Below are 15,472 nucleotides of genomic sequence, written 5' to 3'. Positions count from 1 at the left end.
AGAACACATGACAATGAGAGTAGTGTGGTATCCTGGCTTAAATAATGAAATAGAAAAACGACATCTCATAGAAAAAGCAGGGTAATCTAAATAGTTTGTAGTTTATCCCTGGCCTGGTAGCTTGGTTGGTTGAAGCATCGTCCCGTACACTGAAAAAGTTCCTGGTTCAATTCAGTGTCAGGGCACATACCTAGGTTGTAGGTTTGACCCCCCCAGGGACATATGAGAGACAACTGATGGCTGTTTCTCACATTGATGTTTCTCTCTCTGTCTGTCTCTCCCTTCCTCTCTCTAAAATCAATAATCATATCCTCAGTGAGGATTAAAAATAAATTGATAGATAGTTTATAATTTAGTTAATAGTATTTGTTGAACCAATCTTAATTTCTTAGTTTTGATTATTATATCATGGCTTTGTGAGCTGTTAACATTAAGGAAAGTTGGGTAGAGAGCATGCAAGTCCTCTGTAAGTCTAAAATTCTCAAAGTTTAAAAAAAAAAACAAAACTAGCTTCAGCTAAACACAGAGGTTACACTTAGAAACTTAAAATAAATGGGTCTCAATCCCAGATGACTGAAGCCAAAAATAAAAATAAATCAGCAGTGAACAGTTGTTACTATTTACCTATGCATTTCCAATGTCCAAGTTTCCCAAACTAAAATCTCCCAGGACTTTGGCTGAGGAAACTATCTGGTTGTTACTCAGCTGCAGACCCCGGGGTAGATTAAGGAGAATCAGCCCCAGTTCAATCTTTCTCCTCTCAGGCCCCTGCATCATGGATACAGGTTCGCACCAGTGAGAGGTTTACTGTTTGGGATGTCTGAGGTGAGATGAAGCAAATGGAAGTTGGTGGTAATTGGCACTTTGCAGAAAGGTTAATAAAGCATAAAGAACATATATTCCGCCTAGTGCTTCCTCTTTACCTAAAATGCAATTAGCATTGAAATATGCACCTACCTTTAGGGCAATGCAGAAAAGATCCCTAGATTATAGTAATTTTTATTCCCTGAACTGACAATTGTTCCTTTCGGATTCAAAATAAAACTATCCACTCCTGTCAGCCTCTTTTTGACAACATGCAGAACAAGATTTCCAGTCTGTCAACTCTAGATCTCCTTGAAGAAATAAAAGGGGGGTCTGAGGGTGGGAAGGAATTTTTGAATTTTCAGTATTTTGAAAAGTGGTAATGAGGTCATTAATTTACCTGCAATAAAGTAACTTGGGATAACATATAACTTACTTGCTTCAGCTGGATTCATGTCAGCTCAGCATGAACAAAAGTGCTGATTGACAGTTATATATATATATATATATATATATATATATATATATATATATATCTATATATATATATCTTTAATTTTAGAAAGCAGGCAGATAAATTAACTATTAATAAATGATTTTTGTTAGGAGATAAAGACCTTTCAAACATGGGTTTCATGGGGCAGCAATGGCTAGGAACCAGCATGCTTCTTACTGTGTAAGATGTCCTGCCCTTAGCTCTTGACTCTGAAAGCCACTCACCCTCCACTCCCAGCACTTCTTTGACCCTGGAAAACTTCTGGTATAAATTGAAAGTGCTTGGTAATTGAATGCCATTTAATTGCCTTATGTATACTCAAGAAAGCTGTATACTTGATAGTATGCATATGATTCATAATGAGTTGAATAAATATAGTATCTCTTTTTATACCTTCTGGAACCCAGTTCTCTACTTAAAATAGGTTCTATGAAAAAGATACGTTTACTTTAAATGTGTCTATACCATTTTCCCCCCAAGTTGTACATTCACTGTTGAGGACTGTCTGGACCCACACAAGGATTTCAGCTCACAGTCACAAGAACTTACATAGACATGATATTTAATGATATTGGTGGATTCAAGATAGTGTCCCAAGTATAGAAAACATTGACTTTTAGAAATGTCTGATGCCAAAGATGATGACTACACTTGTAATACAACACTTATTTTTTTTTTTTAGGATACTCTGAAATGCTTTATATTTTAAAATATTTAAAATCAATATCTCTTTTTACTTTGTAGCTGGTATACAAAACATTCTTTAGAGGCTAAAAAACAAGAAATGTACATTCAATTTACGTAAGCACATTAAAATTTTAACTGAAGCAGAGAAGGACTACCTAATCTCTTAAAGACAGAAGAAATTCATATCTACATAATGGGTTGCTGAAATTCATTCAAAGATTAGTAAATTAAAATTATGGAAAACATTTTCATAGGCTTAAATAAATTCATTTATATTCAAAATCAATTATTTATCACAAATACACACTTCAAACAAATATAACACAATAGGGACTCGATGATTAAAATTTCTTTAATCAATGTATGAGTAAATGAAAGAACAGTTTCACTAGATGTATGTATAAAAATATATAACTATTCCAACCATCTTTACTTAACCCCATTTTGTTTTTCTAAAACTCTAAAATTAAGCAAGGATTGGAAAGTAGAAAATAAGAAAAATAATTTGGCATAATGTTTTTATAATGTTAACCTATATTTGCTTAATTCATAGAAGAAAAGCATAATTGAATACATTGGAATAATCATATACCAGAGAAAATTTTTATTTATGTACCTCTCTGAGATTTTCTTGGCTTCTTTGATTAGGTTGAATGAGCAACAATGTTCTCAGCTTTTCAAAATCTTTGCTCTGTAAAACAAAGTGTACTTACATTTAATGCATCCTACCTGTCCCCATGGACACAATCTCTCCTAAAAATTTGGACAGGATTAATAGCCTAGGAACACTGAGTGTTATGTTTGCATAATATTGACTTTTAACTTTACAAATTAACTTTGTTGTTGTTACTTTAAGAAACAGATTTGCTTAAAACAATTGAAGCACCAAGTGTGGAATGCACTGGCCATAATATTGATAGACATGTTTGATTATAACTAAGACAACAAGACCATTATAACAAATTGAGAGTTTGCGTGCTGAAAAGTTATTTCTTGAGTTAATGAGTATGAGTCACCTCATGAATGTAATTCAATCTCATGTCAATCCAAATGAATAGAGATCACATTCACCAGACTCAATGAACCTATACAAGAGTGTCAGTATTTGTTTCCTTTTTATCTAGGGAATTAAGTTTCAAAATAGTGTTACTGGTTGAGGGCTATGCTATGGGCTGAAATACAACCCAGTTGAGTTTATCTCAATACAGTATCTTTCTTTAACTTTGTATCCCAGGTCTCAGGCTTTAACATAAAAAAAAAGTATAACCTCCCTCCTATTTCTTGATATCAATTTATTTTTTACATTTCATACCTGATTATTGGAATCTAAATATAGACCCAATATACTCTTAGATTTATTCTGATATATATATATATATGTATGTATATATATATATATATATATATATATATATATATATATATTATACACATATATGCCCACATGTAGAAACATACCATTTTACAAAAATAAAATAAACTATTCTGTTTTGTGACCTGATGTTTTTCTTCAGTGATCTACTACCTACTTACTTCCACTTGTACATCATCATTTTAATAGGTGCATCATACTCCATCACATGATACTTCATAATATGTATTTAGCCAGTTACCCATCAGCACCAAATTTAGATATCACTTCTTCCAAGAAGTCTTCACTGCCTCCCCAATTCTGGGTTTAGCTCCCCTCATTTATGCTTCAGCCACAGTCTACACCATTAGTATTGCACTCAACAAATGTTTAGTTGACTGTCTTCTTTCCTAGCTATATGAGGGCAGGGAATCAACTATATATGACTAATTGTTGTAACCCTGTACCTACTACAGTCAGTGCTCAGCAGAGATAACACCAAATAAATAATTGTTGAAATATAACTTGTTTCCTTTCTTTAAATTATAAACAATAAGATAAGTATTCTTGCACATGCAAATGTATGCATTTATCCAATCATTCTCATGGGGTAAGTTTTTAAAACTGGAATCGCAGAGGCAAAGTTATGCTCATCTTTAATTTTAATGCATATTTTCAAGTTGCCCTCTAAAATACCTGTAGAAATTTACATTCCCACCATCAATGAATGAATGAAACTGTATTTTCCCATATTCTTGAAATACTGAGTATAGTCACCTTTTTTAAAAACCTTTTCCCAGCATGTTATTATTTATTACTTTATAATTAAACAGAATTTTAAAAGATATTACATATTTTGATGGTCTTAAAACTAGACAGCTATTAAAATGCAAACAAAAATACTTACCAAGCTATATTTAGAATAATTGCTTATGCCAAATAATAGTTCATTAGCTGAATGATTCTTTATGCTCAAGTAAAATAGTGCCCATTCTTTTGCTTGACTCTTTTCAATATACCTGAAGGAGAAATGATAAATATAAATATATATATATATATATATATATATATATATATATGTATTTACTTGATAGAGAAAATGTGAAGAAAAAAAAAGCTAATGTGGAGATAAATCAGCTGGAGTAGAATATATACAGGTTAACTTGCAAGTTATGTATCCAGGGAAAACTCTAAGGTATGGATTCAAAAAACAAGGCAAAATTTGCAGCTTACTGTGGATGTTATTATATTTTGCTCTGAAAAATGAAGTTGCAAAATGCTTTGTCTTGATAGATTTTTCCCCCCCAAAGTCTATTATCCCAAAGGCTGTCCACAGGATTGCCTACCAGTACTACAAACTAAGTTTGTAAAAATAACACTCAAATTCTTCCTCTACTCCCTGCAGAACACTTGGTTAATTTTTTATTCAGGACATAATGCTCTGACTAGACTTGTATTGTCCAATATGTATTATACATGTAGCTAGTACAAATTGATGTGTGCTATAAGTATGAAATACTCACTGGATTTCAAAGACTTCGTATGAAAATAGGATGTAAAATATCTCATTAGTAATTTTTATAGATTACTTGTTGAAATGATATTTTGGAGATATTGGGTGAAAAAATATTAAAAATAATTTTACCGGTTTTTCCTCACCTCAACCTTTTTTTAATGTGGCTACTAGGAATTGATGAAGCGGGTTTCCAGGCATGGGAGACCGTGTAGAAGCTGAGCAGGACCATAAATCAAATATGAGGAAACTTTTTAAATACCAGATTATCTAGAACGATGGTTCTCGCTGTGTTATCACTCTATTGCTTTTGTCAGAACCTTCAAAGGTGTCTCAGAACATTCTAACCATGTTGATCTGGACTATGAGATAAGCAAACTTGAGCTAAAGAGTATGTCTCCCATAGCCAGGAGTGACCAATAAGAAGACCAAGAGGAGAGTGAACTTGAAGGACAGAAATCAGCTGCCCCAGCTAGTAGGAGATTCCCTTTCTCATGCCAGCCTTGGAATTCTAGATGTTGGTGGTGAGGGTTTTGTTTTGTTTTGTTTTTGCATATTTTATTTGGTTGTGCATTTCATTCCCTCGGTGTCTCCTTTAGCCTGTAACAAAACTGCAGAGGACCTCAATCCCAAGAGTTGCCTGAACCTCATCTGAATTTGCCACGTGCTCTGGAATCTGTGCGTTGGATGTCAAAGCTGTCATTCGAGTCCAGCTTTGTATCCATTTCCTTTCCCATGAGCAGATGGCAGCTGGTCCCAGTCACTTCACCTCTTGATCGGACCCATGGAAATCCCCAAATGCTCTGAGCTCAGTCTTGTTCAACTACTGGGTGACTGACACTCAGGATCTCTAAAGGTTTTCAACCATATATTACTGCAACAAAAAGCAGACCAGTGGTTGCTTGGGGCTGGGATGGGAGGCACTCCAAAGGGGCTGAGGAAACTTTAGGGAGTGATAGGTATTTTCAGTATTTTGATTGTGATGATGGTTTATGAGTATATATCTAAATCAGTTTAGCAAAATATATACTTCCACTATGTCAGTTATACCTGAATAAAGGTGTTAAAAACAAAACAGGCTTTCCTCATTTCATTGCTCTTCACTGTATTTTACTATACAGATTTTTTTTTTCTTTTAACAAATTGAAGGTAAGACCCACCACTGGCTTTATTACAATACTTGCTTTATTGCAGTGGCCTGGAATCAAACTTGCAAGAGCTCAGGGGGATGTCTGTATTAACATATATCCCTCTTATAATCAGTTTCATTAATCAAGAAACCAATGAGCAAATACTTATCACCCTCTCTGGCTAACTTCCTAACTCTGGTAGGAACAGAGTTTTCTTGGCCAAACGGGACTTCAGGGAAGACATTCTGTCAAATCCCTCACATAAATAAGGCAGTATTTTAGCAGCATCGCTTCCATATGTACTTCACTTTGTTAACCAGAAGAAAAAGTCATCTGATATATGTTTGAAATCAGTCAGTTGCTTGTCTTTCCATAGAAAGAAATCTCTAGTGAATAAAGAATAAAACTATATAGCAACGAAAATAAAATTTAACTATTTATTGAGCATTTGCTATGTGCCATGTGTGATTCTAATTGCATATGCTGTTAATGTAAAGTGCTATTCTGTTAATGTAAAGTGCTATTATAGTACATTTCACAACGTACTATAGCAGAGTCGTTAACTTAGGTTGGGGTTCATAGAAGCAGAGCCTGAGATGAAGGTTCTTGTGCGACGTAAGGCTCTCAGGTGAGAACTGCAAGGAAGTAATGTGAGCAGGACAGGGAAAAGGAAGAAGCAAGGCAAAAATATGGGCCCAGTTGCAGTCCTCCCCTCTAAGGTAGAAAGGTACCCCCATATCAAATCATCCCTTAGCCACAGACCACCCCTGAGAGCCTTGGGGTGTAACCTCTGAGCATATTCTGGCAAGACACCTTCCATCAGCAAAGGCAATGCTCTGAGCTGTTGGCAGCCTATACTCACAGCAGCTGGAGAGTGGGGCAGCTCTTTACCGTCTCCTCACCTATGAAATGGGACGGACGACAGCAGCCAGTTCAAACGCGTGTCAAAACCGAATAGTGTATGAAAGCACCCAGAATAGCACTTTACATTAACAGCATATGCAATTAGAATCACACATGGCACATAGCAAATGCTCAATAAATAGTTAAATTTTATTTTCGTTGCTACTTTTGTGTCCTCAGAGGTGCCCATACCAGTTGCCTTATTGCCAACACAGCTGGGCACCCAGGAGTGGCATTTTTGCCTCAATATTGCTTAAGGGTAACCCAAAGATTCCACACCTAGGTCACTGGCTAGACAGGTACACACATCCATGTTACATGGCATTTTCCTCAAGTTCGCAATCAAGCAAGATCAAACTTCCTGGTTTTCCTCAACATCAGCTGTTATTAATTCTGTGGTAAACCCTCCTCAGATGGGTTCTTCATCTAGCTCACCATAGAAAAACCACAACTAACACTAACACCCCTCTCTCGCCTATGCTGTGTGACCCCAATCATGAAACCAGAGTCTTCCTCAAGCATCATAGTTCCCAGACAGTTACAACCCATTTACAATCATAGTCTCAGGGGGCCACCTCTCTGGTGTTTGCATTCTCCAGAGGCAAATATGGAACAACGTAGGCGTTTCCTCGGGTTGTCTCCTGGTTTTGTAAACCAAGCTGACACCTGTTCACAGCTGACACCTGTTCACAGGTTCCCAGGAGAAGAAGGCAGACAGAGAACTTCCTGCCCCAGGGAGGACAGCAAATTCGAGGAGAAAACAGGCTCTGGGGGTCCTGCCCCAGGAGCCGCCTGGTCCCGCTGCTTTTCGGAACCAGCTCGGGAGGGCAGCCCCCTGGGAAGGGGCAGCTGGGCCGGGGCTGTTACCTTTTCATGTGCAGGGCCAGGCCGCACAGGTGCGCCAGGACGGCGGCCGCCCGCCGCAGCCTGTGCCCGGCCCCCGCCGCGGGCAGCGCGAAGGGGCCCCCGGGGCGTGGGACCTGGGCCATGGGCACCCCGACTCTCCGCTGGGACTCGGGGTTCAGAGAAGCCGCGGACTCCACTCCTTCCGAGGAGGCGGCTGGGGGGCGGGGTCCAGGGAGGACGCGCCTCCGGCCCCGCCTCTGGGGCTGGACCCTTTCGGGGGACCCTTGGGGCGCCCCAGCCCGCACCCAGCAATGCGAGCTTGGCGGTGCAGCTGGGATGAAGAAATGCATGCGTGGAGTTTTAATATTGAAGTGAATGACGTTGTTTGTGGAGATCGATGTTCAATTTACATTCCTTCTTTTTTTTTTTTATTGTAACCATTTTGTTTTATTCTTTTCTTATTTTTTTATTGATTTGAGACAGATTGATTTGTTGTTCCACTCATTTATGCATTTATTGGTTGATTCCTATATGTGGCCTCATGGAGATCAAGCCCACTACCTTAACATATAGGGACAATGCTGTAACCCAGTGGTCCGCAAACTCATTAGTCAACAGAGTCAGATATCAACAGTACAACAATTGAAATTTCTTTTGAGAGCCCAAAATTTTTATTTTTTATTTTTTTATTAAGGTATTATATGTGTACATATCTTACCATTGCCCGCCCCCCCCCCCGACTCCCATACATGCGCTCCCTCCCCAGAGTTTTTCGTCCATTGGTTTTGCTTATATGCATGCATACAAATCCTTCGGTTGATCCCTTATTTCCCCCATATCTCCCTGCCCTCCTCACTGTAATTTGACAGTCTGTTTGTTGCTTTACTGTCTCTGTATCTATCTTTTTGTTCATCAGTTTATAATGTTATTATCCATAAATGAGTGAGGTCATGTGGTGTTTCTCTTTCATTGACTGAGCCAGTACATTTGTTCTTAAAATAATACATGACTCAATGGGGGCGAGAGAGACCCTGGGATGGCCTCAGGTGCAAGCTTGAGAGCCTCTGTTGTTTAGGGGTGGGGGTGGGGGTAGAGAGAGATGTTTGTTTGTTTTTCTTAAAAAACGAGTTTCTGCCTGGGACAGCTGTGCGCTCTGACTCAGGTCTCCAAGGCCTCTGCGTTGAGTGCACAACCCATCCGGAGCCCAGGAGGGAAGAGTCCGCGGGCTGTCCCCAAAGTTCTTCAGCAACAAAGCAGGGCACTTGCATCTGGGCCTCTGGGAGAAAACGGCCAGAAGGAGGGATAAAAGCCCCAAGCAAAACCTGGCTGCTGTGGCTCTATGGTTGAGCGCTGACCTATGAACCAGGAGGTCAGTTCCCCGTGGGGTATATGCCCGGATGCCGGCTGGAGGGATGGCGAGCAGCAGGCGGCCCATGGGTGATTCTGTCTTCATCAACGTTTCTATCCTTCCCTCCCCTTTCCTCTCTGGAATCTATAACTATATATTTAAAAGCCCTAAGCAGAGCTTTAGGGAACTGCGTCGTGAAAGCTAACAGCTCTACTTTGCTGCTAGAGTAAACAAACGGTTCTTATGGCTCAAAGAGCCCTGGGAGTTATCCGAGACTGATTCATAAGTTATTGACGTTTTGGGGTGGGGAGACAACAATAGCCCTGTTTACTTTAAACTCCCTGGGAAACTAAGGTAAGTACGCTTCAGTTATTTATAAATACTTACAATGTCATAAAGCGATGGCCACTCACCGAACTGGTCCTCGATAGTTTTCTCGGGTGCGTTCCATTAGAAACACTTAAAAATGGAATCATGCCAACTCGGCAGGCGTGGCTCAGCTATGGTTAAGCATCACCTATGTCCCAGGAATCAAGGTTGGATTCCCCGTCAAGGCACATGCCAGGTTGGGGCTGGATCCTCAGGGCGGGGCATGCAGGAGACAGCTGATCCATGATGTCTTCTCATCATTGATGTTTCCATCTCTCTTTCCCTCTCCCTTCCTCTCTGGAATATATATATGTGGAATATATATATGGAATATGTATGTGGTATATATATATATGGAATATATATATGTGGAATATATATATATATATATGTGTGTGTGTGTGGAATATATATCGATATATATGGAATTGTGCCAGAAATATATGGAATCTCGATGGCAATATGCACAGAAACTACAAATGCAGAAAGAAGTTGCCTTTATGTTTTCTTGGAGGGAGAAGACTAATGGTTTGAAGGTTTATGAAGAGTTAGGTTCTTTTGGAAGACCCTCACATGTGAAGAGTGCTGGGAGAGAAACAGTGAAGTGAAAAAACCTGTAGTTCTCCTGTGTTTCTCCTTTACTACTCACACAAAACATTTCTTCACTTCTGGCCACCAAAAGAATGTATGGAGATTTTTTTGCCCCCACACCCAGCAACTCTCTGCGATATCAACTGGTGTCCTACAAACTAACTCAATTCTGACCCTAACTACCTGAAGTGTATCCAACTGGAAGCTCTCCGAACCCCCGTACTCTTGGGATTTTATGGAAGCCCCTCGCATAGGCATGGCCAGTTATCAACTCCGTTTCCAGACCCGCCCTGCTCTCCGGAGAATGGGGGGAGCGGGGTAAGGCCTGAAAACCCAGAGCTTCTCGTTATGGTTTGGCCTTTTCTGTGGCCAGGAACCATCTAGGACTCCACTCAGAGTCACCTCCATGGAACAGAAGGTGCTCCTCTTGCTCTTATCCCTTGGGAATTTATAAGGATGTTAGGAGCCCTGTGTCAGGAACCAAGGGCAGAGACCAGCATATATATTTAATTTTGTCTAACACACAGACTCTAGCTTATATCATATATGATGCATCTGACACACTAAAAACTACATTGCCTTTATTGTTTTATTATTTCCTATAGTAAAGAATTAAAAATTTATTTTGTATTTTTATGTTATGCCATATTAGTCCCTGAACATGTTAGAAACAGTATGTTTTATTAGGCAAAATTATTTGAGTTTTCCCTCATGGTCTGACCCATAGAAATCCATAGATCAGTCAACTACTCTTTAACAAAGAAACAGACTTTTTCACCTACTTAATCTTTTCCCTGATAAAAATATAAATTGTATTCTCTTTCTTTGCCATAACAGTAGTGCATGTTTAGAATGTACAGTGTCGTCAAGTGTATATGAAATACATAGTGCCTAAACGTGCTTTATATTTTATCCACTCTCAACAAGAAATGCGATTATTAGAAAGTGTGGGAATTGTGGTTATGCAAATATTTTGCATACAGATATTTTGCAAACATTCTAAACTTTATAAGTATTTAATGGTAGAAATTTCTTTTATATACAACGGACTTTATTAATTGATTTGCATTTCAATATTCTACAAGCCAATATTCTATATACACACATGATATTGGCATCTTCAATGTGAAGTCAATCCAGGTTATTGTTTTCCCAAACATTAAAAGAACATGAAGATTGAAGTCACTAGTTTTCTTTCATGAAATAGTATGCAGTGTCCAAGAACACAGTAGTCATTTAGGATGTTAAAAAGGACTTTCTGATGCCGTTTCCTCAACTATAAAAAGAGAGAGTTAAATTATCTAAACTTCTTTCCAGTTTTATAACTTTATTATTTTAATATTGTGTATTATATGGAATGCCCATAACAACCAGCAGTAACATTTTCTAAAGATCATAAATATTAGAGGGAGAAATCAATGAATAAATATGTTACATTAGGCAACATTATCTTTATCATACAGCCACATCCATTTTAAATTGTATAATTTCACAAATCCTTCAGTTTTGTACAGTGCTAGTAATTACCAACACCTAGAAAACTGCAAATCTGATAAGTACATATTTTAAAAATACCATGTGGAAACTCATCTAAAATAGTAAATCTATGAAAGCCACTGTTACTTGTATAATTTAATTTTTTAAAGAGTCATGTACACAATCAAGTTGCTGTTTTTTAAATGGAAAAGAATACAGTGATGAGTACAAGAATTCTCAAATTTCTTAAGATTTAAGTTGTGTCTGAACCTGATATAGATGATGTTCATGAACATGAGATCTATCCAGTTTATTCTAAACTTTCCTGTGCACAATTAATCAGAGCACTCTTCTAGATTCTGTAATAGACCTTTTTTTAGACTGTTCCCTATCCCAGTGATTGGCACCACTTTGTTCACTTGTCCAAAACAGAGATGTAAGAGTCATTTGTGACTCCTTCCTTATGCCAATGAAAACAACAGTGAGGTATCACCTCAGACCTGTCAGAATAGCTAACATCAACAAACCAACAAACAAGTGCTGGCAAGGATGTGGAGAAAAAGGAACCCTCATTCACTGCTGGTGGGAATGCAGACTGGTGCAGCCTTTGTGGAGAACAGTATGGAGTTTCCTAAAAAAATTAAATTTGGAACTGCCTTTGACCCAGTGATCTCACTTCTAGGAATATATCTTAAGAAACCTGAAGCACCAATCAGAAAGAATATATGCACCCCTATGTTCATAGCAGCATAATTTACAATAGCTAAGATCTGGAAATAGCCCAAGTGCCCATAAGTAGATGAGTGGATTAAAAAACTGTGGTACATTTAGACTACATAATACTGTGCAGCAGTGAAAAAAAAAAAAAAAGAATCTTTTACCATTTGAGACAGCATGGCGTTACCTGAAGAATATTATACTAAGCTAAAAATGTCAGTCAGAGAAAGACAAGTACCACATGATCTCATTCATACATGGAATCTAATTAACAAAATAAACGATGAACAAAATAGATCCAGAGACATAAAAACAGGGAACAGGGTGACAAATCTCAGAGGGAAGGCAGGATCGGGGGGTGGGTGGGGAGAGATTAATTAGGGAACCTATATATGCATAACCCATGGACATAGACAATTGTGTGGTTAAGGCCTGAGATGAGCAAGAGTGGATTGGAGGGGGTCAATGGGGGAAAGGGGGAAGAACATCTGTAATACCTTCAACAATAAAGATAAAATTTTTAAAAAGAAAAGAATTGAAAGCAGGGATTCAAGCAGTATTTTTTAAAAATATATTTTTATTGATTTTTTTTACAGAGAGGAAGAGAGAGGGATAGAGAGCTAGAAACATCAATGAGAGAGAAACATCGATCAGCGGCCTCCTGCACACCCCCTACTGGAGATGTGCCCACAACCAAGGTACATGCCCTTGACCAGAACCAAACCTGGGACCCTTCAGTCCGCAGGCCAACACTCTATCCACTGAGCCAAACTGGTTTCGGCCAAGCGGGTATTTTTACATCCGTATTCATAGCAGCTTTGTTCACAATAGCCAAAAGATGGAAGCAAATCCAAATGTTTATTGTTGGATGGATGAACAAACAAAATGCTGAATACCAGTATACATGCAGGGGAATATTAGTCAGCCTTAAAAAGAAAGGAAATTCTGACACATGCTACAACATAATGAACCTGGATGACATGATACTAAGTAAAATAAGCCAGATGCAAAAGGACAAATACTGGACAATTCCACTTCTATGAAGTACCTACAATAGTCAAACTCACAGAGACGGAAAGCAGAGTGGAGGTTACCAAGGCCTGGAGGGGAGGGGAATAGGGAGCTATTGTTTAATAGGTACAGAGTTTCAGTTTGGGATGATGTTGAAGTTTCGGAGGTGGCACGTGTTGATGAGGGATCCTATTATAGATTGCAAGAGGGCGCAGGCCAGGCTGAGGGACCTCACTGGTGCTCATGTACCAGGCCTCTAGTGAGTTGATAACTATCTATTGAAAAGTGATCACCATGAGTTTTGTGAACACTCATTGCCTCATCTATAATAATAAAAGCATAATATGCATATTGACCAAACAACTGAACAGCGGAATGGCCGTCCAGAAGACCACACTCTGGCACCAGGCCAGCCAAGGTGGATGAGATGCAATTGGTCGGGGGCCTGGCCATCACCCCATGATCACCCTTCAGACAGAGGCCCAGGCCACTGACTGGTGGGCTGCAGTGGGTGGGCAGGGCCTTCCTCTTTGGGACAATCTATTGCAGGGATCCTGGACTGTGAGAGGGCACAGAGTAGGCTGAGGGAACCACCCCCCCATAGTCCACAAATTCCATGCACTGGGCCTCCAGTCTATATATATAAAAGCCTAAGTGACCATTACAGCCAAATAACTGGAATGACTGGAACGACCAGCCAACCAGTCACTATGATGCACACTGTCCAACAGGGGGCAGATGCTCAACGCAGGAGCTGCCCCCTAGTGGTCAGTGTGTTCCCATAGTCAACATCCGATGGCCCCTCCCCCTGGCCAGCCAACTTCCTGTAGTCCCTCCTCCCAGCCAGCTGCCCCGCCCCCCATAGGCCTCGATTGCTGGCCAGGCCCAGGGACCCCACCTGTGCACGAATTCGTGCACTGGGCCTCTAGTTGATGAATAAGACACTGTCCTTTATTTCTCATGTGGAATATTGTGCACTGAGTCTAAAAATCATGGTAACATTTATGACAACAGAAAGCATTTCCATTTAAGCATTCTTAGTTCAACTCAAGTCACAAGTTTAATATTAATTTTAATGTTAATTTTCCCATTAGAAATATGATATCATTGTAAAGAGCAGCTAGACTAAGCAATGATATATAATTTACCATGCTTCAGACTTTAAAATAAAACCCTATGTGGGCACTTCTTCCAACAATACTCCATTAGGTGTCAGTTGAACACATACTAATGGGCATCTATAAAATAATTTTGTAAAGAACTTTAAGGACCTGCTGTAAGCATATCCTCTAACCCAGACAAAATGCCTTTTCCCAGAATAATGTGCTTGATGAATCATCAATCTTAGAACTCTAAATATGATTTATTATACTACTGTTATCATGATAGTATGGGTTATGATGCATGGTTTCTAATCCTATGTGGCTGTTTGTGTACTTCCTGAGGTCAAAGTAGCACAGGACTACACATAATAAATGCTCATTAAGCATTTGTAATATGTTATGAAATCATAGAACGTTAAAGCTGAAATGGGTCCTAGGGATTGATGAGTATACCTACCACTTTTTACAGTTAATAAAATACTAAAGAACATTCACATGTACACTATGTCAGACATTCACATGTACACTATGTCAGTGCATTTGCTCACAGCAATCCCATTAGACAGATAAGAAACAAGAATCAAGGAGGTCAAGGAATGTGCCCAAGGTTACACGGCTGGTCAGTGTTAATATCAGGATCCCAAACAAGGTGATTGGAGAGCAGAGCTTGTACTTTGAGGAAGCCCAGAGATAGATGTTAACTGATTTACATGCAATGATATGGTGGGCTGCTGAAAGTCAGACTAAATTCAGATTTAGTCTTTAGTGCATATCTGAAGTTTAAAAATGAATTTCTGACTGGTGATGCTCTTGACAGTAATTCCTTATTTTCATATGGTGAAATTTGAAAAGACTGTACATGTAAATTACTTCTACAAAAGTGTCTCTCTAAAACATTTATGTTCAGAATTTATAAAAAGTAAATATCACTCATTTCTTAAATAAAACAACAGAGGCTCGGAGAGATGAAGAGACTAATGCCAAATTATTGCACAGTTAAGGAAAAACAGGAACTGGGACCAGTCTCCTGCCTCCTGGGACAGGGCTGACTCCCCTTCCTTCCTCCTGCTCTCCCCCACCTCCCCTCCTCATCAGCTCCACACTCCTGGTTCTTTGTGTTGAAAGAG

At 39.0% G+C, this 15,472-nt stretch overlaps 1 protein-coding gene across 1 annotated transcript in view; it reads right to left on the bottom strand.

Annotated features, from left to right (window-relative positions):
• The window catches only part of LOC118706492, a 73,765-nt gene extending 65,842 nt beyond the window's left edge, over positions 1-7,923 (bottom strand). The window contains exons 1-3 of the mRNA XM_036415843.2: positions 7,752-7,923; positions 4,246-4,357; positions 2,604-2,678 (exon numbers count right to left, since the gene is read on the bottom strand). Of these exons, the coding sequence (XP_036271736.1) occupies positions 2,604-2,678; positions 4,246-4,357; positions 7,752-7,873 (309 nt within the window). The 5' untranslated portion in view covers positions 7,874-7,923. The remainder of the gene's footprint in view (positions 1-2,603; positions 2,679-4,245; positions 4,358-7,751) is intronic.
• Positions 7,924-15,472: the final 7,549 nt, after the last annotated feature.

The sequence above is a fragment of the Pipistrellus kuhlii genome, unplaced genomic scaffold (genome assembly GCF_014108245.1).
Source record: "Pipistrellus kuhlii isolate mPipKuh1 unplaced genomic scaffold, mPipKuh1.p scaffold_m20_p_1, whole genome shotgun sequence".
In the NCBI taxonomy this organism is placed as follows: domain Eukaryota; kingdom Metazoa; phylum Chordata; class Mammalia; order Chiroptera; family Vespertilionidae; genus Pipistrellus; species Pipistrellus kuhlii.
Note: the sequence above shows the minus strand (reverse complement) of the source record. Positions and strands in the feature narration are given on the sequence as shown.